The following is a 25,354-nucleotide window of genomic DNA, read 5'->3' as shown; positions in this document are numbered from 1 at the left end:
CAGTCAAGGCGGTCCTTTCCATTACCTTGCCCAAGCAAAAAGGACGTGCGCGTGGGAATGACCGCAGGCGAATTTACCGACCATATTGTGAACTCTCTGGCGTCTTCCACCACGACTGCAAAGATCAGCGCTGGCCACGCAGGTACGGATCCGGAGGTGGAGCGTTTGCGTGCCATTCGGAGACGGGCAGAGCGGAAGGCTCGGCGATCTGGCCAACTTGCAGATGCACAAGTCGCGCGTCGTGCGAATGCATCGGTACAGAAAGCCTTGAAGGCTGTTGACAAAAAAAGATGGCGTCAGTTTTGCGCGTCTCTGACTCCGTTTTCAAGCCCTGCGAAGGTCTGGCGGATTGCGCGGTGTCTCCGCGAAGCTCCTCCCGCGAGGAACCCCCTCAGATCTCTGGCACTCTCAGTATCTAGGCGTGAGAAGGAAGTTGCCCACGACTTCTGCAAAATTCTGGCAGCAAGGTCCGAGGCAGCTAAATGTGCAGCTTTTCGGAGCCATGCATTGGAGCTGCAGTATACTATTAGTCGAGCCCCGTCAGTGTCTGACCCTGACATGGACGCAGACCTCACGTTTGCCGAACTCAAGGCTGCGCTGGCACTCTCCCACAAAAAGTCGTCGCCGGGTCCTGACAAGGTCACCTACGTGGCGCTCCGCAATTTGGACGACGCATCCCTTTTGGCGCTCTTAGAGGTCTATAACACGTCATGGAGGGATGGGCAGGTCCCTGCCGCGTGGAAGGAGGCACGTGTAGTCCCCATCCTGAAACCAGGAAAACAACCCTCCGATCTGGCGTCTTTCCGACCTGTGAGCCTCACCAGCTGCTTAGGCAAGGTCCTGGAACGCATGATACTGCACCGGCTCGAGTGGTGGCTGGAGCAAAGACCTGTGTTTCCTCAGGAAATGGCGGGTTTCCGCAGGCACCGTAACTCCATGGATTCGGTGATCGATTTAGTCTCTTCGGTCGAAGAAGCGAAGGCGCGAAGGAAAATAGCGATGGCTGTCTTCCTGGACATCAAACGGGCGTACGATTCCGTAAGCCATCCCTGTGTTATTCATGGGTTGTTGCAGGCCCAGGTGCCTCATAGGGCACTGACGTGGCTCTCCGACTTCCTCCGTCAACGGAAGATTTTCGTTACTACAGGCGAGGGGGACACGGAAAAGATCACTGTGCCACAGGGAGTTCCTCAGGGAAGTGTCCTTAGCCCCCTGTTATTCAACATTGTCTTGATGGGCCTCAAGGAGTGCCTTCCTCGGAGGATGCATCTGTCCATCTATGCTGATGATATTTGCGTCTGGACTGTTGGCAAGTCCCGCCCTGCAATTCAGCGTCGGCTCCAGAGCTCACTTGATGCCATACATGCCTACTTCCTGAACGCAGGGATGGACATCTCCACTGAGAAAAGTGCTGCCCTTCCGTTTACCCGGAAAGAGATGCGCCGGTTCCAAGCACACATCGGGAGGTCCCCGTTAAGGCAGGTCAGGCACCACAGGTTCCTCGGTGTTGTGTTGGACCGCAACCTGTCGTGGGCAAGACACATTGACTATCTCTCTTCAAAGGCGCAACGTTGGGGAAATGTGATACGTCACTTTGCCGGCTTGCGCTGGGGATGTACTGAGCGGGACCTTCTTGCACTCCACAAAGCGCTTGTTCGTGGCTCAGTAGTCTACAGCCTTCCTGTGTTGCACGGACTATCACGGACGTCCGAACACAAGCTCCGTTGCGTCTTGGCGCGCAGCTTGCGGACCTGTCTTGGCGTTCCGCGTTGCGCTGAGACGAGGATGGTGGTAGCCGAGGCCAGGGAACTCCCAATTGGCGTCCTCCGCAAGAGAGAAACTTTCCGCCACTACTTGCGATTGCGCGCTGACCATCGCCGTCACCCACTGGTACAGAAGCTTCGTAAGCGAAACCGCAGCAAAATCGCGCAGTGTGCGCAAGAACTAACGGACCATATACCTGCCTTCACTGTTGCCCCATCGGCTTCTTCAGTAGCGCCATGGACACTGCCGAAACCATCCTTCTTGTCTCACATCCCGGGGATCAAGGGGCTGAAGAGCCAAACACCTGCTCCAGTCCTCAAGCAGATGGACGCTACATACGGAAACCAAACCGCTGTATATACGGACGGTTCCTCCACTACAGGCGGCTCATCTGCGGCATTTGTAATCCCAGAGGAGTCGATTTCACGTGGGTTCCGCCTATCGCACCGTACGTCGGCCACCTCTGCGGAGTTGTATGCCATCCTGCTATTCCTAAGGTCTATTTTGGATCACCACCCTCGCCTCTGGGTGGTTTACACAGATTCGCGGGCAACGCTGCAGTGCATAGACAACATGGGCATCTGTGGCTCCTTGGCTCCGGTGGTAGTGAACATCCTGACGACACTCAAGGTTTTAGAAGACAGGGGCCACCGGCTCACCCTCCAATGGGTCCCTAGCCACATTGGAATAAGAGGCAATGAGGTAGCGGATCGGGCAGCTGCTGCAGCTCACCATCGCCGCTCAGCAGTCTCCATCATACTTTCGAATGGAGATAGGCGCACCCTCTTGTCCGCGTTGACGTCGCCCTGGGCCCATCAGGAATGGTGTCATGACATCACCCGGTGGTCGCTTCTGTATGCTGTTGACCCAACGCTTTCATTTGACATGCCAAGCGGTTTCCCTCGCCTCTTTACGTCTCTAGTGCGTCGTTTACGACTTAGCGTCGCATTCACCCCTGCACTCCGGTATAGGCTGGGCCACAGCACCACGGCGCTGTGTACAACTTGTGATTTACCGGCAACAATCCGACACATTCTCGAAGACTGTAGCCAGTACGTACGCGAGCGACGGGCCTTCAAATCTCAACTTGAAATGCTGGATCAGAGGCCATTCAACATCTGCAAAGTTCTCGGCCCATGGAGTAACCCTGGACACCAGTGCCGTGCACTTGGCGCTCTTCTTTCCTTTCTGAGGGCCTCCGGCCTCCTTCACGAACTGTAGGGATTTCCTTCCCTCGTCATCCTTTCATGTGAACCTTTTTGGAATGGGGTAGGGTCCTGCACTCAACGCAGGGAAACATCCCACATCATCATCATCCATTCATCTATGTTGTTGTTGTTGTGCCCAAGCAGCTTGTGAGGCTAATGGGACGAAATGAAGCCAGTTCCCTTGGCGACTTCCCTGGCTTCAAAACTGGGATAACTCGAGCCGCTTTCCATACGTCAGGCACGACACCAGTTCTCCAGGAGTCATTAATGAAGCACAGCAGTTTTTCAAGCGACGCATCCCCTAAGGAGGCTATGGCCTGATACGTAATCCCATCGGCCCCAGGTGAGGATACTTTCCTAGAGTAGGAGATTGCTGACTGCAACTCGTTGATGGTAAAGTCCAGGTCCATGACAGGGTCACAAGCCATGCAGCCAAAATCAACACCACTAAGGGCATCAGCAACCGATTGCTTGTGGGCGTCAGTCGAAGAGGCGCAAGATGGCCGTGTGAGGAGACAGCAGGGAACGCTTTCTTCTTCAAACTTCAGGCATTGCTTGTACGAGTAGCACGTTACGCAAAGACGATCGCTAGGTATCCGAGACAGTGATGCAGCCCTTCGTGCCAAATTCACGTTAATGTTTTTCGTGCCCTTCACTTTCTTCCTGTGACTGGAAAACGGGTTAACACGGTTCTTCGACGCTAAAGTTTGCAGGTAGTGCCGAACGCACATGTCATAGTGGTACCGGCATATCTTCGTGATATTTCTGCCGTCACGCCGAGCCCTGGACGATATAAGGAACCGCTCGTCATCTTCTAGAGACGAAAAATCAAGCAATCCAGTTTCCGTGCAGTTCTGACGTCCCAACGAGCATAAACACGGCGACTCAGGATCTCATGCGACTGAGCCACTGTCACCAGCTGTTCCTTCCATAAGCAACGCGCACCGTCGCCGGCCGCACAACTACAATGCACAAGTCACTGAAGAAGCAAACCACTGGGATTTCACGAATGATAACAGCACCGACTTCTCTGTGTTTGTTTCTGTGAGTCTCCGTGTGCACTTCGTCTCTCCTCGTTCCCTGTGTTGTCCCTCTTTTCCTCAGACTCAAGGATATGTTACCTTCTTCTTTCTGTTTCTCACGAACTTGGTTATGTGCACTAACTATACCTTCACCCATCCACCACTTCCTGCATGTAGACGCCGCCAGGTCTGAGAGTTATTTCTAAGAGGAAGAAGTCGGCAGCGAGTCTGTGTTACCGCGAAAGGATTAGCTGATCAAGGTCTTTCGTCCGACAGAAGGCGACAGCTGCTCATGGAGGTGCTCAGCTGCCCTCACGGTGAAAGGTGTAGTGGTCGCCGGAAGACTCATTATGTCGTGTCAATACGGTGGTACATGAGCCCAGGTTTGTCGCTGTAGGTGGTCCTAATCTCTCTTTGTTCAACGAAATACAAAAGAAGCCGCCGTGTCGCGCGTGCTTCGGTTGAGACTAGGTCGGCCCTTGCAGGCCGCCTGCTGCACCAGGGTAACTTTAAAAAATCGCTGCGCGCTTTAAATGAAAAACACCTCTGAGAAAATTTTTGTTATGATTATTGACATTGGACTACTGTTCCGAGCCGGTTTCGATGTCACAGCATGTTCAGAAAGTTCAGGGCGGCTCAACAAAGTTACGGGTTTTTGCTTGAACACGCAACTTTGCGATTTAAAAAAAAAACGTGCGGTATTCGAGTTTGAAACTTTTTCTGCTCATTACTTGGACAGGTCTGAACTTGTAAAAAAATAGTTGTTGGAAGTTTCATTAATAGCTAGTCCGTTAGTCCTGTGGCTACCACGGGGAAACATCCCATGCCATCATCACTTCTTCATTTATTGTTGTTGTTGTAGTCCGGCAAAAAATCGCAAAGTCAGTGGATTTAGAGGATATTTCACCGAACGCTCCCATGCGAATGATCCGCGGCGGACAGGTGTGGACCGGTGTGGAGCTAGTACCAGGCTTTGTGAAGACAGTCCGGTTCGAATTTTTTACCATTGTGAAGCCGCACTCGCCCAGTGCGCGCTCGCGCGCGCCCTGGTTTACTGCTTCGTGCGGGAGTTCAAAGCCCCCTAGAGGCCATTCAACGCGCTTCCGGGAAAAAATACTTTGTGTGGTTCATGTTCCCATCAATGGCAACATTATAAATTTTTTTCTCGGAAATCCGCGATGGTCGGGCCACGCGACTGGGACGATTCAGCTGGAATGACTCCTAGAGAAATGTTGTCTGCTACTCCTCTGTCGGCTGCTACTCGGCTGTTGGGGGTTCTGAAAAAGCCTTCCTCCTGGCTCGGTAATGATTCGCCCGCTCCTTCTATCCCGAGAGAGCTGGCAAAGCTGATTTACGGCGACAAAGGGACAAGGTGCTGACCCCCACTGACCGGCGAACCAGAACGAGTTCTCCTTATAACGTCATCGGTGACGTGGCATCATACCTTCTCATCCTCGTTATACCTGGAGTGGCGAGTTAAGGGTGAACGCGCGGAGCCATGTTTATGTGAGTTTGTTTCTGGGAAACAAATTGCACATATCAAAACCTTTCGCGCTATTCGGTAAAATGACACACACACTTTCATCACACGTCTTAATCTGAAATTTTTTTGGATGGCCCTCTGTACTCCTCTAAGGCTTCAAAGAAAGCCTGGGAAATCTTAAAAAATACCACGTAACTACTTGCTTGGATTGTAGCGCTGTGCAGCATGCTCTGAACGAACGAAGTCCGGTCCTTTATTATCCTTCTCCGGGGCCACGGGCCACTAAGCCGGCAGGCGGAGGAGGACTTCGTTCGTCCAGAGCACGTTTGAGAGTGGTGCAATCCAAACGAGTAGTCACGTGGGCATTTTTTTTTTTTTAATTTCGCGTGCTTCCTTCGATCATGGGGAAAAGAAACACGCAAGACGCAAAGAGGTACTGGACTGCATTTACAGTTGGCACATAGGCACTATCAGATTCATATTTTAGCTTCCAGCATCTTGTGTCGGATATTTGCGCCAGTGCAGTTAAAGAACCCCAGGCAGTCGAAATAACCCGCAGCCGTACCCTGCGTGCAGCAATTCGCCACACAAAATTGATATGAACAAATTCTTAGATAATTTAAATTTTCTTTTCTTCTCTTAATTTCTTTTCTTAATCTTCTTTAGATTTTAAATTTAATTAGTGTCAATTAATTCGCGTACACAGTGAACAGTTCTTAAAAGCTTGTATTCAACTTACGTGGGTCACCCTGCATGTTTGAATGCAAAGTATTAATATGTTAACTGAAACCTACCTTGTCTGAAGTAGCCAATATTAAATTTTGCAATAAGCCTTTTCGCCACCACCGACGGCATGGGGCTCCCGCCGATGATAATCTCCTTCATGCTGCCGATGTCGTGTGCATCAATGAGGGGACTCTGCAGTAGCTTGTGTGCTACCGTGGGAAATGTAATCATCGTCGTGGTCTGTATTTGAAAAAAAAAAAAAAATCAGAGATAAAAAATTTGAGATCGCCAACCGCATTCATGGTGCTCATATCTGCACTTTCACGATGATAGCAACATAAGAAGGGCAAGTGTAGACATGTGCGAAACCCGAAGCGAGTACGAAGCGTTGTCGTTACGGGCGTTACAAGCTAACGAGCGTCGGGAAATTCAAAAAGGCGGGCAGGAAATTCAAAATGATGGGCACGTGACACATTGCGTGTGACGTATACCACGCCCTTCACATATCGCGCGAAGAGCGCCGTGCACGTGCTTTATCAGTGCCCTTCTCGACGAGTGCACCGCCCCTCGTTAGCTCGTAACGCGTGCAAGCGATTAAGCCCCAGAACGGATACATATGCAGTATACATGTACACAAGGTGTTCCTGCTTTTTTTTTTTTAAAGCTTTTGCAGAATTCTTATAAAAAGCTATGAAAGCAGCATAGATGTTGTTTTTGCAGTTGAGTTCCACGGCCAGGCGGACATCCTCTCGAGGAAAATATGCAACTACAAGATGACTAATTACCTAAAATTCATTAATTAACTCTTTAATTAGGGGATTTCGGGCAAAATCGAGATAACAGATTGAGAGACTATTGTAGTTGCAAGCCATTTCACGTCTAAAAAATCCTGAAACGCGCGAGAGTGCGTTCAAATATCCATCCCCGAATTTTGATATGCAAATGAGCCAAAACCGCGGCGACCAGGAACGCAGTGACTACAGCGTTCATTTCACGTCAGATGGACACATGATTTGGAGCGATGGAGATGATTGGAGTAGGCGCCGCTCAGCTGGCTCCGTGGGCGAGGTTGAACAACAACAACAACTACATGAATGACGATGGGATGAGGTCGGGTGGTGGGTGATCCGCTCCTGATGTGCGCGTTTTTCCATTTGGCTCATTTGCATACCGAAATTCAGCGATTGGGGGGGGGGGGGAGATATATTTATTAGAACAAAGAAAAAGGGGAGGAAAAGTCAGCCAAACGGGACGTCGGCTTGAAAAAGAAAAAGAAAGATAAGAAGAATAAGATAAAGAAAATAATTAGGAAATAAAGGATAAACTAAGTAAAGGCGAAAGGATGAGATAGATTAAAAACAAAGATTACTTTTAAAAAAAGATGACTAACAAACGGTGAAAGAGGGATGAGATGGATTGAAGCAAACGATGACTAAAAAAAAAGAAAAGAAAAGAGGTTAATGCGTTGAGGTTGAGAGTGGGGCGCTGAAGAATGAGATGGCACGACTTGAGTTCACAGGCTGTTCATGGTTCAGCGATGGATAGTTCACGGCATGCGCTGTTTTCTTCTGTTTTCTGCGGTTCGCGCTGTTTTCTTCTGGAACTATTCGAATATATGCGGCTTGGAAGACAGGTGGATACGATTCGGGAATCGAATCGGATATAAAATTATTTTCTCCGGTAATCGCAACATCCTACTATTCGCACATGCCTGGTAACATGTATGTATAGCCACGCACAACAGTGACTGTACTGTAAGAAAAATATACGTATAGTTTTACTGCACAAGTGCTGCTAAGCTAGACGCGTGCGCTGCCGTCGAGCATAACGGTCGGCGCGTGGGTCGAAAACGGTCAAAAACCGGGTCTGCTGCGTCTCAATGTCTGTGCATTTGTGTCCGTGATCGTGTGCATTAGTACTGTGTCGTATGGGCGTTGCCAGGATTTCTCCCAAGGGGTGAGGGGCAAGGTGTTCATAGAGACGGATGCAAGCCTCTCACCTCTCTTCCTGGCGACGAACGTTGCGGGCAGTCCGCGTGTTCAGGGGTTCATATTATTATCACATCTCAGAAAAATCGTAACAACCTACGAATAAAGAACGCACAATGTTCACAATGACCTTGAAGCTTTAGGGGGGGGGGGCACGACCCGCATTGCCCTGCTCTCGGTACGCCCTACGGATACAAGGTTTTGAACGCTTTATAAAGCCGGACGACGACGAATCCGCTGTTACTGGTACAGATAAAGTTTTCGAAGCGCATGTGAGAAATTTTCAAGTAACGCTCAATTCGACGAGCAAGGGGGGGGGGGGGAATATATATTTATTGAAAAGAAAGGTCTGCCAGACCAAGGTCGGCATGCTATTCCATTAAAAAAAATCAAAAGAGAACGAAGAATAAATAGAAAGGAAAGGACGAATAGGAAAAGATGAGTCTCCGTAAAAAGGAGGAAAAACAAAAACGAAAAAATGAAGTGAAAAGGGAAAAAAATAGCAACGAAGAAAGAAGAAAGAGTAGAAGAAAAAAAAGAGGGGAGGAAAGAAAACGAAGGTGAGGCTCCTGGAGCGCGCAGCTCAGACCTTAGAGGCCAGGCCAGTGCACTTCAGAAAGTGCAGTAAAGCAGTTGTGATGGCCCACTGTTGGTGCTGAGGCACAGGGCCAAGAAGTGCGGCCAGCGTGAGCTGGTTGTGCCCGAAACGTTCGAGGCAGCGGAAAAGGGTATCGCGATGGTTGGTGTACTTGGGGCAGGTCAGCAGGAGGTGCGATGTGTCCGCAACCACTTCGCAAGCATCGCAGAGGGCCGAGATCTGCCTCCCCATCATGCGCTGGACCGGTGGCGTGTATGCCAAGTTGAGGCGCAGTCGGTGGAGGAGTGTCTCTTGTGGTCTTTGGAGACGTCGTGGTGGGGAGAACTCCACCGCCGGGTCGATGGAGCGAAGGAAGTCGTTGAAACGGGCGGATTCTCGAATGAATCTCTGCGCCTCTTGGGCGGCCCAGCGGCGGATCTGGATGCGGCAAGCCGAAGGGGTGAGCGGTATGCGCGCCGCGGCGTCGGGTTGTTCGTGTGCGCGCCTGGCCGCAGCATCTGCTCGATCGTTCCCGCCGAGGCCAATGTGGCTGGGTATCCACTGCAGACATATATTGTGCCCGGAAGCAAGGGCGGTGTTGGCTAGGGTCATTGCCATTGTGTGTAGGTCGTCCGTTGTTTTGGTGCAGTATGAGTCGAGTGTCTCCAGTGCCGCCTTGCTGTCCGACAGGATCGTCCAGGTTCCTGGGGGCGATGTCGTGATGTGCCGGAGGGCCGCGTGGATTGCGAAGAGCTCGGCTTCGGTGGAGGAGGTGGTATGGGAGAGCCTGAAAGCTTCCTCGATGTTACCTTGAGGAACGTAGATGGCCGCAGTGGCCCCATCAAGTGTTACGGATCCGTCTGTATAGATCGCTTGACGGTGTTGATGATGCGTCGATAGGTATTCGAGGACGAGCTGACGCGCAACGGCTAACGGCGTCTCCCTCTTTCGGCCTAGGCCAGGGACGCTGGTCAATACCTGGGGCTTGGCAAGGGCCCATAAAGGAGGGGCGTAGGATACACGTGAGGAGCGATCCGGGAGGATAGCCTTAAGACGGCGGACGGCTCCGCCAAAGGCCGATGCGGGGCGGGCATCCTCAATGGACAGCAGGTAGTGGCAAGGGTGCTGCGTGACGAGGCGCGCAAAGATGCGGAGCGTATCTCGGTCCCGTAGAATATGCACGGGCGTCTCTTGCGCCTCCGCAAGTACGGTGTAGGTTTCAGCCGTGCGTGGCAGTCCAAGGCATACCCGCAGGCCGCGCGCTTGGGCATTGAGGAGGTCTCGCTCACCCGTCCTACTGATCCCGTGGAGCGCTGGGAGGTGGTACCGTACCAGCACAAGTGCGTTATGGACGTGTCGGAGGTCACTGCACGAGGGACCCCACGACGCTCCAGAGATGCGCTGTAGCACGTTCACGAATTTCTTCGTCTTGGTAGAGAGGGCCTTGATGTGCTGGAACCATGACAGCCGTTTGTCTACGATGACCCCGAGATATTTGTAGCGGGGGACGAAATCAAGTGGCGTTCCCGCGACGTAGAGTGGGTAGTTTTTAAATGAGCGGTTGGTGAACGTCATGGCGACTGTTTTGCTTGTGGAGACACGTAGGCCTCTGTCGGCGAGATATATCTCAATGACGTCGAGGGCTTGCTGCAGGCGCCGCTGAATCGCGTCTCTCCGGGTGCCTGAAGTCCAAATGCAGACATCGTCTGCGTAAATGGTGATCTTGACGTTGGCAGGTAGGTGTGCGGGGAGTGAGGCGATGACAAGGTTGAACAGCAATGGACTCAACACACTGCCCTGCGGCACCCCGCGGCTTACCGGGAAGGGAGCTGTGTCGCCGTGGGCAGTGCGCACAAAAAGGGTGCGATCAGATAGGAAGTCCCGGACCCAGGAGACGGCTCGGGCGCCTGCACCAGATTCTTGCAGAGTTGCGACGACGGCGCTGTGGAAGACGCTATCGTATGCTTTCATGACGTCTAAGAAAACTGCTGCTGTGAGCTGCCCTTCAGACCGCGCTTGCTGAACACTAGAGACGATATCGATCACGCTGTCGATGGATGACCTGCCCTGCCGGAATCCAGCCATGACCTCCGGGAAGTACCGCATACTTTCAAGAAACCAGCTTAGCCGTGAGTGAATCATGCGCTCCATCGTCTTCGACAAACAGCTGGTGAGGGCGATCGGCCTGAAGGAGTCAATATCATGAGGTGATTTACGGGGTTTTAGGATAGGGACAACCATTGCGGACTTCCAGTCTGGAGGCACCGACCCTGTGCGCCACGAATCATTGTAGATTTGAAGAAGAAGATGGCGTCCGCGCAAGGGGAGATTACGTAGGGCCTTGTAGGGGATTTGGTCAGCGCCTGGGGAGGTATGTTGTGATGAATGTCTCAAGGCTGATTCCAGCTCAGGAAGCGAAAACATATGATCGAGGGAAGTTTCCGCCGGTGGGACATCGGCCACAGGTATGTCTCGAGCAGACGTTAAACCGTCGGTAGGCAACGATGTTAGTCTGCCGCAATATTCCTCGGCCAACCTCATCTCTGAGCGACCCGTGGCCAAAGACAATGAACGGAACGGGTTGCGTTGGGTAACCGGCTCGGCTAGCCCTTTTAGCACCGTCCAGACTCGGGATTGCGGAGTGCGCGGAGATAAGGACGAAGCGAAGCTCCTCCAGTGGTCCCTAGCCAGCTTGTAGAGGTGCCTCTGAACCGCTTTCTGTATTCGTTTGGCCTCTTGGTTGTGGGCGGGGAGACGGGAACGGCGGGCGCGTCTTTCAGCCCTTCGGCGTATCGCACGCAACTTAGCGTACTCTGTATCGACGGCGGCAAATTTCACGGGAAGTTGGAAGACGCTGGTGGCACTGCGAGTAGCGCTGACCACCGCGCGGCAGAAGTCGTGGTGACTAGCGTCCCTAAGATCAGCGGAACTAGACTCGAAGGCAGCCCTATAATTGTTCCAGTTAGTCTTTCTGACCGTGCGCCTCAGCTGAGCCCCTGGCGCGCCGCGGACGTTGATTAGCAGTGGAAGGTGATCGCTTCCAAGGGAGTCAGCGTCGACCTGCCAGGTGAAGCGTTGTGCAATCGAGCCAGACACAGCTGCGAGGTCCAAGCACGATGATATCAGCGGGGACTGTACAAATGTCGGGGAGCCATCATTGAGGAGGTGGAGGTCCATCTCCTCGAAGAGCACAGCAAGTCGTTCTCCCCGTGAGTCCGAGCGTGCGCTCCCCCAGCTGACGTGGTGGGCGTTAAAGTCCCCGCATAACACAAACGGTGGTGTCAGGCCGTCCAGAATGTTCTTGAGGTTATTCACGTCATATCGGGTCGCTGGGGGCAAGTACAGGGAAATCACAGTGAAGTCAAGCGCACCCATTCGCACTGAACAGCAGACATACTCCCCTCCACTTGTTTCTACAAGGGACCTCTTCACAGCCGGTATGTCTGATCGGACGAAAATGGCCGCTCGGCTTCTAGCGTTGTTGGGCTGCGACACGAAGGTGATGTAGTTGGATAGGCGAAAGTCGTCCCGAATCCCACATTCTGAAATACACATTACTAGGAACTTATACCTCCACGCGAACTGGCGGAACTCTGAGAGCTTCGTCTGAAGGCTTCTTGCGTTCCATTGGAAAATCGTGGTCGTTTGATATTGTACAGCCATGCAGCATGAGAACGAGCGGTAGCTGGATCCGGCCGGGCCTACCGGCCACGTACCGGGTACTCAGGAGTGGGGGCAATTAGTTTCTCTAACTGCAAGATCGATTGGACTTCCGGGAGCGCTTTGCACTCGGGGCATGCAGTGATGATGGCCCTCAGAGCTGCAAAGAGCAGCTTAACCATCACCATCTGCATATCGACAGAGTCGTGGGCCGTTGTTTGGGCTGGACGCTCTCGGCGGACTTTCGGAGTATAAGTTGCCTGACTGCTGGCGGCTTCAGACGTCGCTATTGGAGTGGGCGTGGTGATGGGGATCGGTGCTGTGTGAGGGGCGTCCTGAGAGGCCAAAGCAGGCAGAGGGGGAAAGTCACCCATGTTCCATATAGGTGGCCTTCCAGCTACCTGGTCAGCGGACCTAGAGCCTGCCCGATGTCGCCGCTTCCGCCGTCTACGGTGCCTGCGGCGTTCTTCGTTGTGGATCTTGACCTTGGCCTCACGGTAGCTGCTGTTGGAGCGCGAGCGTTCCCTGGCAATAAGCCTCTGCTGCTTGCGTTTAGGGCAATCGATCGACGTTGCTTGGTGGTTGCCTTGGCAGTTGACGCACTTGGGGACGCTCTGGGGGCAGTCGGGGGAGTCGTGGGACGTTCCACAGTTGGCACAGATCCTTTTTCGAGTGCAACACGCTGCCACGTGCCCATGCCTCTGGCAGTTGTAACATTGCGGCGTCGGCGGTAGGTAAGGTTTTATACGCATGGTCAGTAGATGGAGGCTGACCTCACGCGGCTTCGCGGCCCCGGCGAAGGTCAGCCGCACAGCACCACAGTCCTTCTTTATCCGCCTCGCAGCGATGACCGCTGGGCTGGACCTGATGGCCTGCCGTATTTGGTCGTCCGATAGTGAGGCGTCCACACCAGTGATGACGCCGTAGCAAGAGCCAGTGGGACGGGGTTCATATGCTCGAACAGGGATTGAGCAGATGCGGTCGAGTCCTAAAAAGGAGACCTTTGCTGTTGGGGAAGTGGCATCCACCGCGATTATGTTCTTCGCGAAATTCGGTCTTATTTCCTTAATCCTCCCCGGGAACTCGGAAGTGAGGAAGTCTGATATCTTCAGGTGATTCAGCCTGGCGAGGTTCGTTGCTGCGTCATGGGGAGCGAATATCACCGTGACTCCCGTGGGCGCAGGGTGTTGCCCAATGTTTGAGCGAACGGTCTTTCGCGCTCTTTTGGGGACCTCTTCGAAGGGTCGGTCGTCGTCATCAGATGATGTGAAAGCGATGTCTCTATCAATCTGCCTCTTGCGCAGGATAATTGTTCTGCTGCTAGAAGAGGAGTCGGTATCACCGGCACCAGCCCCTTCGGTAGACGAGGCGCTGTCGCCGCTTCGGACGACTTCCATGGCTAGGAGGGGTCCCCCAGGCCACAGTAGGGCAGGGCCTGTCCGAGTTCAGGCGCAGATATGGTAATGGAATGAGGAAACAACAGATAGATTTTCAGGAGCAGAAAGTTCCACGTCTACACAGTTTGACTTCGTCGTCGACGAGCAAGCTAGCTATGTGTGACGGTATTTTGGAACGTTGGAAATGTGTGTCGACGTACGGAAAAAGAATACTTTTCTAATGAATGCCTGCGTTCTTCGAGGACGTTTTCGCTTCAAAGCCGTTTCAAGGGTAGGTTCGTGTACTTCAAAAATTATGAAGGTAACTTTGTTGCTCGTATGCCGCATCATAATTGTTGCTCACAGGGAGTACTGGCGTTAACCTACATTTTCTCTGATTCATCGTGTAGTTGCTTGATCAAGTGCCATGCTGCCATGACATGCAGAGACGCAGAGGCACCTGTTTGACCCCCACTGTAGTGTTTGTGGCTCCACCTGTGTGAGTGGTGCAGAATGATTGGCGGGGTGCCGCCTGGTGGGTGACGAATAAGGAGGTCTTTTGACAAAATGGCACCGTAGCGTCGAGATGTGTATGAATCATCAAGGGGGGTTTCAATCCAGGACATCAAAGTAACGACACTACAAATTTGGCGACGAGCGGCAACGAAATGACTAATACAGGATCTACAAACATCGAGGTGCCAATATGTTTTGGAAACCTGGATAATTTCGACCCCGATGGCCCGAATCCAAGTGAGGCATGGCGCAAATGGAAACAACGATGGCAGTTCTTCATCGATGCACAACCGGAAATTCCCGACAAGCGAAAGAGAGCTTTGCTTCTTCATCTGGCTGGAGAGAAAGTCCAAGAAGTGTATTCTACACTGACGGATCAAGGAACAACGTACAAAACAGCTTTGGATGCGCTGGACGCACACTTCGGAGACAAGAAGAACGTTCCATATGAACGCTACTTGTTCCACAAGATTGAGCAGCAACAAGAAGAAACGGTGGATCAACTCATGCAAAGACTTAAGTTGGCTGCAGAAAACTGTGAGTTCGGGAATGAGAAATCGAATGTAATACGAGATAAACTTGTGCATGGGTGCCGAAACAAGAACTTAAGACGCCGACTACTTCAAGAAGAAAAACTCACATTGGAACGAGCAGTACAACTGGCAAAACTGCTGGAACAAAGCGATAAACAAGCTACTGTGATGGAAGAAAACAACGGAATCCAACGCCAAGAAGTAAATTTGGTCGCGAGGAAGGCTAGGCCTAGAATCGAACATCGACAGACGCAGAAGAGGTGTACACAAGGAATGTCACGTTTCAACATAAAAGGTCATCAAGAACCGAAAATGTGTACCAGGTGTGGACAACAAGGACATTTTGGAGATTCATGTCAGCGAACGCAAGGTAAAACATGCAGCAAGTGTGGTTTGAAGGGACACTTTGCACGTGTCTGTCGTACGAATGTCGGAAGAAATCGACCAAGGTTCAAGACCTACAATGTTCAAGGAGAGATGGAAAGGAATGAAACAACAACGGAACATTCGGGCGACGAGTATCAACTGTTCAAAGTGACAGCGAAAGACTGCCATGATACAGTCATGGTGAAGCTATACGATGTTGACATTCCAGCGGTTGTGGATACGGGAGCTTCGCTGAACATTATCAATGAAGCGCAGTGGAACATACTTCAGAGACATGGTCTCTACCTGTCCGAGACAAGTGCCAAGGTGTTTCCCTACGGAATGGAACAGCCTTTACCGCTGATCGGAAAGTTTACAGCGCCAGTTACAAAAGGAGACAGGCGAGTACAAGCTGATTTCCACGTGATGAAGGGCAAGTCCGTATCCTTGCTAGGAAAGCAAACAAGCATTGATCTAAAACTCGTCGTACTACCACAAGACAGGCTAGAAGTTAGGCTAGGAAAGACAAGGATGGAGAACGTCATCGCGACAAACGCAGAAGTGTTTGAAGGCTTGGGAAAACTGAAAGACTACAAGTTGAAGATTCATGTAGACGAATCAGTAGTGCCTGTAGCACAGCCACATCGTAGAATCCCCTTTCAGCTGAGAAAGAAAGTGGAAGAAGAGCTACAAAGATTGTTGAACGAAGATGTAATTGAGCCAGTCAATGGACCAACCACGTGGTCATCTCCCGTTGTGGTGGTGCCCAAAGCGAATGACAAAATAAGATTATGCGTGGACATGAGAATCCCGAATCAAGCTGTAAAAAGGGAAAGGTATCCCATTCCGACTGTGGATGACGTCTTAGAGGAGATTGGTGAAGCACAAGTGCTGTCGGAATTAGATCACAGAGAAGGATACCACCAGATTGAGTTGGACGAAGCATCACGGGATATAACAACGTTTTCGACACATGTTGGAAATTTTAGATTCAAGAGGCTCATCTACGGTGTTTCTTGTGCACCAGAAGTATTTCAGAAGATTATTCAAGATGTGCTGCAAGGATGTGAAGGAGTACGTAACATCTCAGACAACACAATTGTGTACGGGAGAAACCAAGAAGAACATGATGATAGACTGGATAGAGTGCTTCGCAGGTTTCGAGAGAAACGTCTAACGCTTAACAGAAGCAAATGCCATTTTGGGCTCAGTAAACTTAATTTTATGGGACATACCATTTCTGGCAATGGCATCAGTCCAAGCATTGAGAAGATTAAAGCTATACGTGATGCAAGGACACCCAGTAATGCTTCGGAGTTGAGGAGCTTCCTTGGATTGATCAACTTTTGTGCTAGATACATACCACATTTGGCTACAAAGACTACAAGGTTGAGAGAACTCATAAAGAAAGAAGTCAGGTGGGAATGGACAACGGAGCATGATGAAGATTTTGCAGAACTTAAGAACTGTCTGACCGACAAGACTGTTTTGGCTTTCTACGATAAAAATGCACGGACAAGGCTCGTGGTGGATGCCAGTAACACTGGAGTAGGAGCAGTTCTACTGCAAGCAAAACGAGGAGAGATGTTCAGACCAGTCGTGTATCTGAGCAGAGCATTGACGGACATAGAAAAGAAATATTCTCAGACAGAGAAAGAAGCATTAGCAGTCGTATGGGCTGTAGAAAGATGTAGACTCTACCTGTACGGCGTGGAGTTTGAACTCATAACTGACCACAAAGCTTTAGAAATAATCTACGGACCAAGGTCGAAACCGTCAGCTCGGATTGAAAGGTGGCTGTTAAGAATGATGCCATTTACGTACAAGGTGATATACCAGCCAGGCAAGACGAACATTGCAGATCCGTTATCAAGACTTATGCAACAGAGAAGTGAGAAACAAAGGACTGCAACTGAAGACTACGTAAACTTTGTGATCAAAGAAGCAACGCCAAAAGCACTGAGCGAAGATGAACTTCGGAAAGCCACGAAAGGAGATCCTGTTCTGCAGAGAGTACTGGACAAGGTACGGAAAGGACGATGGGAACCAAACAATGAAGACAGTGTCTACAAAAGGGTGGAGTCTGAGTTATCGGAGAAAGAGGGACTACTCCTTAAAGGAACAAGAATTGTAATTCCCAGTGAACTCCAGGCAAGAGTGTTGGACATAGTTCATGAGACACACCAAGGCATTGTTAAGACGAAACAGTTGCTGAGAACCAAAGTATGGTGGCCAAACATGGACAAACATGTGGAGGAATTGATAAGACAGTGCCCATCTTGTCAACTTGTAACAATAGAAAATCAACCACAGCCCATAAAGTCGACTCCATTACCTGCCAGGCCTTGGGAAGAGTTAGCACTTGATATTTGTGGACCTTTGCCATCTGCAGAATATGTTTTGGTTTTGGTGGACTATCATTCAAGATGGCCGGAAGCTGTGATCGTCAAGACGACGACAACCAACGTGATAATTACCTGGCTAAAAGAACTATTTGCAAGATTTGGTTACCCTAGAAGTATCAAGACGGATAATGGACCTCAGTTTGTCTCGAGAGATTTTGCGGAATATTTACAGCAGTGCAACATAAGACACGACAGGACTACACCTTATTGGCCGCAAGCGAATGGCGAAGTGGAAAGACTGAATAGATCTTTCCTGAAAGCACTGAAGATTGGTCGACTACAGAACCGGAATTTAAAAGGCATGCTTTTGAGTTTTCTTCAAGCATACCGAAGTACACCACACTGCGTGACAGGAAGGTCACCAGCGGAACTTCTAATTGGAAGATCCATGAGAACAAAGCTTCCAGAGGTAAAGATTGAGGAGAAGCGAGGAAATGTCAATGTGCATGACAAAGAAAGGAAGTTGTATGAAAAGCAATATGCGGACAGGAGAAGAAGAGCGAAGGAAAAGGATATCCAAAGAGGAGACGAAGTATTGATAAAGAGAATGACGAAGACGGACAAGTTGAGTACGGAGTACTGGCCGAAGAGGTGGAAAGTTGTTAATAGATATGGACCAACAATAACAGTGCAAGACAATGAAGGTGTTGTGCGCAAGCGAAATGTAACCCACGTAAAGAAGTTCTTCGGTGGAAGACTTGGCGATACTGAGCAGTATGAGGATGTATTTTGTCCACATACCGCAGATACATCAGAACCAGAAGGGCAACAAGTCACGCAATGTGTGCCGGCACAGGAAAGATCCGAAGTTACGGAACGAGCCGGAGGAACAGAAACATTGGTGAACAGGCCGCGGAGGCAGGTACGCCAACCTACAAGATTTCAGGATTATGTGCTCTACCGCACAAACTTTTATTAACTGCAAGTGCGTGTTAAGTTTTGGGACTTACGGGACTAGGTGTTTGTGAACTTTTGGGACTTATGGGATTATGGTTTTCCGAGATAGTTAGATTGGGATTATTCTTATGATGGATGTTTGTGTTTGGAAAGAAAGAAAGAAGATGTAGTGTTTGTGGCTCCACCTGTGTGAGTGGTGCAGAATGATTGGCGGGGTGCCGCCTGGTGGGTGACGAATAAGGAGGTCTTTTGACAAAATGGCACCGTAGCGTCGAGATGTGTATGAATCATCAAGGGGGGTTTCAATCCAGGACATCAAAGTAACGACACTACACCCACAAGATTGAAGGCATGATTAAAGGTGATCGTGGTGATCCCAAAATGGAAATCTACGGTTCTCGGCGCCGCCGCCATGTCTAAATACACGCCGCGCCGCTGACGCCGCCGCCGCCGCGAAGGACAATTCGACCAGCACGTCGCCGCCGGCAAAAAGGGTCCCGGCGCCCACCTCTACAGTACTAACTCTGTTCGCCTGGTGTGCACGTTGCACAGTTACGGACTGGGTTTTCGCAGTTTAGTATCCCTTTAATGTAAGTGGCTCTCTTTTCACTTATGAGAGCTGTGAAGTATGCACTCCAAACATTTTTTTTGCAATAACTACTTTACGGCACATGTGCCAGAAACAGGGTTAGCAGTAACTTGTGTGTAAAATTACAGATTTATTTTTTTTCCTTTTTTACAGTGTGCTAACTGTGTTGCCCCCATACCTGCCGTAAAGTAGTTATTGCAAACAAAATTCGCACAACTCCCATAAGCGAAAGGAGGGCCACTTGCATTAAGGGGAGCTTAAACTGCGAAAGCCCAGTCCGTAACTGTGCAACGTGCACCGCAAACGGAAGTTGCGCAGAATATAGGTTACACTCAACAGAGTTAGCAGTCACTTGTGCAGTAAAAATACGGAACTGTTTCTTACAGTACATCGATTTTATATCTCGGGTAACAACTAGCAAGGAATTCGCTCGGCACATAGTGTCAATAAGAATGAAACAAAACCCAATTGAAAAAGAAAAGAAACCAAGAACAGTGAGTGTATCTTAGATGACGTGTCTTTCCTTGTTACACGAATACTGAAATCCGTAAGTGTTTTATTCGTCCTCAGATTTTACCTACTTCAATGGTTCACAACCTGTGGGTTGCGACATGTTCCGAGGGGGTCGCGAAGCGCCCCACAAATTAAAAAAAAAAAAGAAAAAGAGGTCACGCCGTGCCTGCTATTCTAGGTTACTAGGAAGCCCGTGGCAGGAGATCCGGATGTTTCTCATAAATGCGCTTGCATGCGGGGTACGCGACGCTTTCGATGCATCACACAGCCTCGCTTTCACGCCTGATTTCACTTATGCACGAGGGCCAAAGTCTCTGTCGTGAGAACAACACTCGCTCCCACTAAAGGTCACGGCGTCTGTGTCTATCGCGGCATACACGAACGGCTTTCACGGCGCACCGCGCAGTCGTGGCGCATTGTGCTGAGTCGTGTGACACAGCTGAAGTCCTCGGTTATATTAAAGGATATATCTCGGCTCTCAAGCTTCAGTTTGAGAAGCACTTCCCGCAGAGCCAGTTCAAGAGATACGACAGCATCAGGGATCCATTTGGCACGATTTTTCTTCCCGAAGGTTTTAGTACAGCAGACGGAGAGCAGTTCATGGACCTGAGTTCAGATCGAAGTTTGAGGTTGCGGTTTCCGCGATAAGCACTTCCGGAATTTTGGGCAGCTTTGGCCACGGAATACCCAATATTGACGAGAAAAGCCACGAAAACAATGCTTCTGTTTGCGACAACGTACTTATGCGAGCTTCGTTTCTCCGCTCTGGCGACACTCAAGACACACAGCTCAAGATCGAGCCTGGACTGAGGGTTGCGGTGTCAAACACCGTCCTCGCTTCGAGAAACTATAAGTCTCTTCGATTTGGCCTGTACCTCCGGCACTAGTTCAGGGAAGTGCCTATGTGGTGCAATCGCGTGCGCTGCCGATTGAGACAGTGCCAGTGTAGGTTCAGTATTAGCGCTGCGCGGTCGCTTCCAAAACGAAGAAGCGAGTGAGGAGCAGGCTAGTCGTCTGCTGTCCGAAACCCAGCCACTGTCATGTTCTTTATGCTTGCTTTTTCTTTCATGTACACTGTTTGTGTGTGCTGTGCTTCATTCGCTTTACTATATCGTTGGAATAAGTGTTTGTTATGGCTCAATGTCTGTACGCAGCGAGTGGACGACGTATGCATTCGACTTGCTTGCGCGAAAGAAAGGGAAGATAGTGATCGTGTTCCCGGCTATCACGAGAACATTGTGGCAGATAATACGAACACGAGTTATCCTCTTTTACAGCGTCAGCTGTGTCGTGGAGATCGCGTCGGCGTCGCCGGCATTCGCATGTCCGCATAAAACTCTTGTCGCATGTGCGCTCAGCGCCGGCAGTAAGGAGGAGAATCGCGCCAGTTTACAACCGCTATCGATGGAAAGTGAGACAGCTGAGTGAGCTGGCGATGACTTCAACTTCAATCATGTAAAGGTGAATATCGACAGAACTTTGGCGGACGAATTTCATCGACTCCAAAGCCACCACCTACCCGCCATCACTACGCAGTGCGTGAAACAACTAGACAAGCCCCACTCGTTGACACTCCCAGCCCTAAATGTACGCTCCATACAGCTCCACGCAGAAGACGTTGCACACGACTATGTCCTCCGTAAGACATCAGTTCCGTGTCGTTCCGATACGTGGATGAAGACGGAGAGACTGATACAAGTCGACGGCTTCAAGTGCTGCTGCGGGATACGTCGCAGTGGCAAGGGCAACCGAGCGGCCGGAGTTGCCACTTACCCGTGTGCCGAATTAGTGTCTAGTCTACTCCACTTGAAGTCGCCCTTCCTGGAGACGATGTCGGAGAAATTTGTGCCGTGCAGCCTCCCACAGGGCTCGTGGTGGCTGTGTGCTACTTTTCGCCTCGCGCGGCGCCGGAACGCATCTGCGACTTTATCGTGTATGTGCTCGCGCCTTACCGCACGCACAAGCTTCTCGTCGTAGGATATTTCAACGTGAACGTTTCACTGGCCAAGAACACCGACATCCGCCAACCCACAACAAGACATGGCTCATGCATAGACTTTGTGTTCCAGAACAGCCCCCTCGTTCAGGACACCACTCACCTCGCCAATTATTTCAGCGACCACAAATCAATATTCATCACGCTTAAATAAATTTGTCTACATACTTTCATCCGGCCTAATTTCACCACACGCACAGCTGACGCTGAAGTTCGCGTTACACGGGTCGTAACCGTCCTGTAATTTTTTCCTACTTGGTCCTTCATCTGTGTGTATTTTTAGTAAGAATTAGTCCCAGCCGTTCCAAAGCTTGCGTCATTTGCCGGAGTAGTGACGACAAGCGTAATAACTATACCGTGCAGGCGAGAATTCGAGTAATCCGCTCGGTTAGGTCTCAAAATGATAACCGCATTATCCCCCACGTGTTGCGACCATGCAACTTCACTGACTGCTGCATCGCACTCATGTCCACTGTCTTGCTCCAAGGAGGAACCGTCAATGTATACCAACATCAATGCCGCTTACGCGGACCCGCGTCGTTTGCTCCGCGCGCGCTCGTACTGCACTTCCTATCCAACAACTGCAGGCCGGCCGTGAACTCGTGCAGAACTAGTGCTGCACCACTGCAAAACGAATACGAGAGTGCAGTGGGCGCGCGCGACACTCGCACGAATACGAAAGTGGCGCACCGCCTGAACTAGTTCAGAGTGCAGCCAAATCGAAGAGACCTTCTACACAAAAAAAAAAAAAAAAAAGAAGAAAGAAACCGGACCATCTTAATTACTAGGGACAGGTAGCTATGCTGTCATGGCCGTGCGCTCCCGCAAGACCGTTGTGCAAGACTTTTTGACCCAGAGAACTCGATCTGAATGAAGCTCCAATAAAATGTTATTGTAGCGGTTTGGCTAACCGTCTAGCGCTGAGGTCGGAAGACGTCAGGCATCGTGACGAGGGAGACCGGGGGGGGGGGGGGGGGGGTCGCGACGAGCTCGTCTATGGGACGCACGGCGGCGCAGTTTGGGAACCACTGGTCTACTTGGAAGTGGGAATGAATGGGAAAAATGTACGAGATGAATTGCTAAGGGGCGACATTCGAGCCTCTTCCATACTGAAGATTTTGATAAGCTCATGAGAGGACCTTGTAGTTGATAGTGCACTTGACGAATAACCAAGAAATGTGGAACGTGCCATAGTGCCATAGTGGTTTCTGACGAGATGATCGTACCTTGTATTTTTCGATGGCGGGGAATACTAATTCAGGCTCAGGAGCAGTGAGAAGAAGGACGCAAGATCCAGTCGCAAAGAAGAAACATGTGCTCCACAGCCCCGAGAGGTGCATCAGAGGTGCTGCACACAAGTAGACGTCGTCTCTGCTGGCGCACTGCACTGATTCGTGCCTGTTCATCGATAAATTATATTTTGAAGTTATCCTCCAGCTTAGCTAATACTCAGTTGATACAAGAACGAGCGGAGAAGCGAGCTGGTGTAGGAAAGTTGTGAGTAGCATGACTTTGGGCTTGTGACATGCACAGAAATGTGGCACAAAAAATACAGACAGAGGCACAAAAACTTGACAGACGAGACTGAAAACCAGCAATGAAAACTTCATTGCATTAAGGGCTCAGGTTGGCATAAGGAAGGAGGGAGTCAACTTTCTGTTTTGCTCCCTCTGTCTACAACCTGAGCCCCTGATGAAATAAACATTTCATTCCTGGTTGTTTTCAGACTCGTTGTCAAGTTCTTGTGTCTGTCTGTCTGTTTTATGTCGTGGTTTGTGCCCGCCTTCAGCTTAAGGTCAGGCTACCCAGTACCCACAACCTAGCTACGTTTGTTGACTGAAGGGGCCATAGATGAAGGGAAGCACTCACGAAGGAAGAAGACACATAATGATGAAATTCTCGTTGGAGATCAAGACGCCCTTAGGAAGTCCCGTCGTTCCACTTGAGTACATAATCACCAGGGCGTCCCCGGCATCTCGCTTGGGAACAGGGAAGAAGTCGGATCTCGAACAGCACTTTAGTTTACCGAAAGACACGAAGCCGTCGTGGCTACCAAATACTACCAGCGTCTGCAACAAAATGGATTTTCATTGCACAACTGTTGCGAAAATACGTGTGAAAAAAATGTAAGGTGGCTTAATGTTAGGTACTCCCAATGTTGTGTATCCCCCTATAATAACACAGTTATTGTTCTCCTGTTTTGCACCATGATAACTTCCGGCTCAAGTCACACACAACTGTGCCCAAAATGGTCTCTTGAATGCAGCCAAGTCCTGAAGATTTGCCTCCAAAGAAAAGTATCTCTCCAGAACATCCGTGGCTCAAGACCTCGGGCTTCTGCTTCAATTTGGTTTCCCCAAGTCCCCTTCAGAAAGACTTGTTCAAAACATCCATGCTTGAGCACTACTTTTGCGTTATTTCTGTACTCAAACGAGAGTAAACTGACAGCGAGAGCGCTTCAAACTGACCAGCAGTACTATATACACGACATTATAATGAGCAGTATTAGAAACAGAACGAAATAAATACTAGAGTATTGTTAACTGAGTACCGCGAGAGCCACTTCGAGGTTCTTATTGAGTTAAATCTCGTGCGATCTTATTTTACCTTAACCGAGGGAATGAACTTGCAAGTTTCCAGGGTCTTGGAAGCGTTCGCTTGATCGCAGAACACCACGTCCGGTTGTGCATCTTCAAACTGGTAGCGTAATTCTCCTGGAAATACAATGCCGGACACCAAAGCCTCGTTAGAGTTGCCCTTTAATGAACTGACCGTTTCAATTAGACTCATGCGTTGCTTCAAGTTGCACTGGACACACTCACCGTATACTCGTTAGATAGTACGTTTCAAGGCGCAAAACATACACCGAAGAAACAAAACGAGAAACCTTCGTTTTCGAAACACGGAAATTGTCGGCCGCCATCAGTTCTCCGTCAATGCAAGAAGCGCTAAAAGAGGACAAGGAACCCTTACGTTACCGTTTCGGTGCTTCTGCTGAGAGCGGCTGCAAGGGTACACGCCAGTTAGGCTGAAACAACAGTGCCAATGGAGCACGAACAGGCGGGACACCGTTTTCTTCCGCAGCATTAAATTGACGGAGAACTGACGGCGGTTGTCAATTTGAGCGTCTCGAAGCGACGGTTCTAGCTTTTCCCTTTCTTCTGACTTGAAAACGTCTGTAATTTTGGTTTAGTAGCCAGGTCAAAATTTACGATGCAACGAAAGTATGCCGAATTTCATGACGCGATAAGTCGGTGAGTAATAAACCGAGAGCACGGTCCTTTGCTACTCTTTCTGTGCTGGTTTCGGGACGACGTTGGGTCATCTTTCGCAAAAAAAAAAAAAAAAATCTGGTCGGAATCGAACATTTTCCATGTTGCGGTGCGGGTGTTGAGCCCGTACCCTGGCTGCTCCATCGTCCACAGCGTGCATGGCTGATGGGCCGTACTTCACCTTCACCACGTTACCGTTACGAAGACAGGCGGTGTTCGCATTTTAACCGGCATGATGCAGTGGCGAGATCAAAGCCATGACGAAACAAGCCCGAGCATGGTCAACACGAAAAATGCGACACGTTTGTTCGTGTTACCCATGCTCAGGCTTTTGTTTCGTCATGAGTTTCGTCCACCAGCTAGACTGCGTTTACGCTATTTTATCAATCACGAACGCAAAGCCTTTAGCTCCATGATTCATAACTGTGGCGCAAGTATTCTTTACTGTGTTCTGCAGAACGAA

At 50.1% G+C, this 25,354-nt stretch overlaps 1 protein-coding gene across 1 annotated transcript in view; it reads right to left on the bottom strand.

Moving 5' to 3' along the window:
- LOC135378346 (luciferin 4-monooxygenase-like) overlaps positions 1-25,354 on the bottom strand; it is a 112,146-nt gene that overhangs the window by 42,790 nt on the left and 44,002 nt on the right. The window contains exons 3-6 of the mRNA XM_064611363.1: positions 24,227-24,333; positions 23,489-23,688; positions 22,846-23,017; positions 6,272-6,443 (exon numbers count right to left, since the gene is read on the bottom strand). Of these exons, the coding sequence (XP_064467433.1) occupies positions 6,272-6,443; positions 22,846-23,017; positions 23,489-23,688; positions 24,227-24,333 (651 nt within the window). The remainder of the gene's footprint in view (positions 1-6,271; positions 6,444-22,845; positions 23,018-23,488; positions 23,689-24,226; positions 24,334-25,354) is intronic.

The sequence above is a fragment of the Ornithodoros turicata genome, chromosome 1 (assembly GCF_037126465.1).
Source record: "Ornithodoros turicata isolate Travis chromosome 1, ASM3712646v1, whole genome shotgun sequence".
NCBI lineage: Eukaryota > Metazoa > Arthropoda > Arachnida > Ixodida > Argasidae > Ornithodoros > Ornithodoros turicata.
The sequence above is the reverse complement of the archived record's forward strand: the minus strand, read 5'-3'. Positions and strand labels throughout refer to the sequence as shown.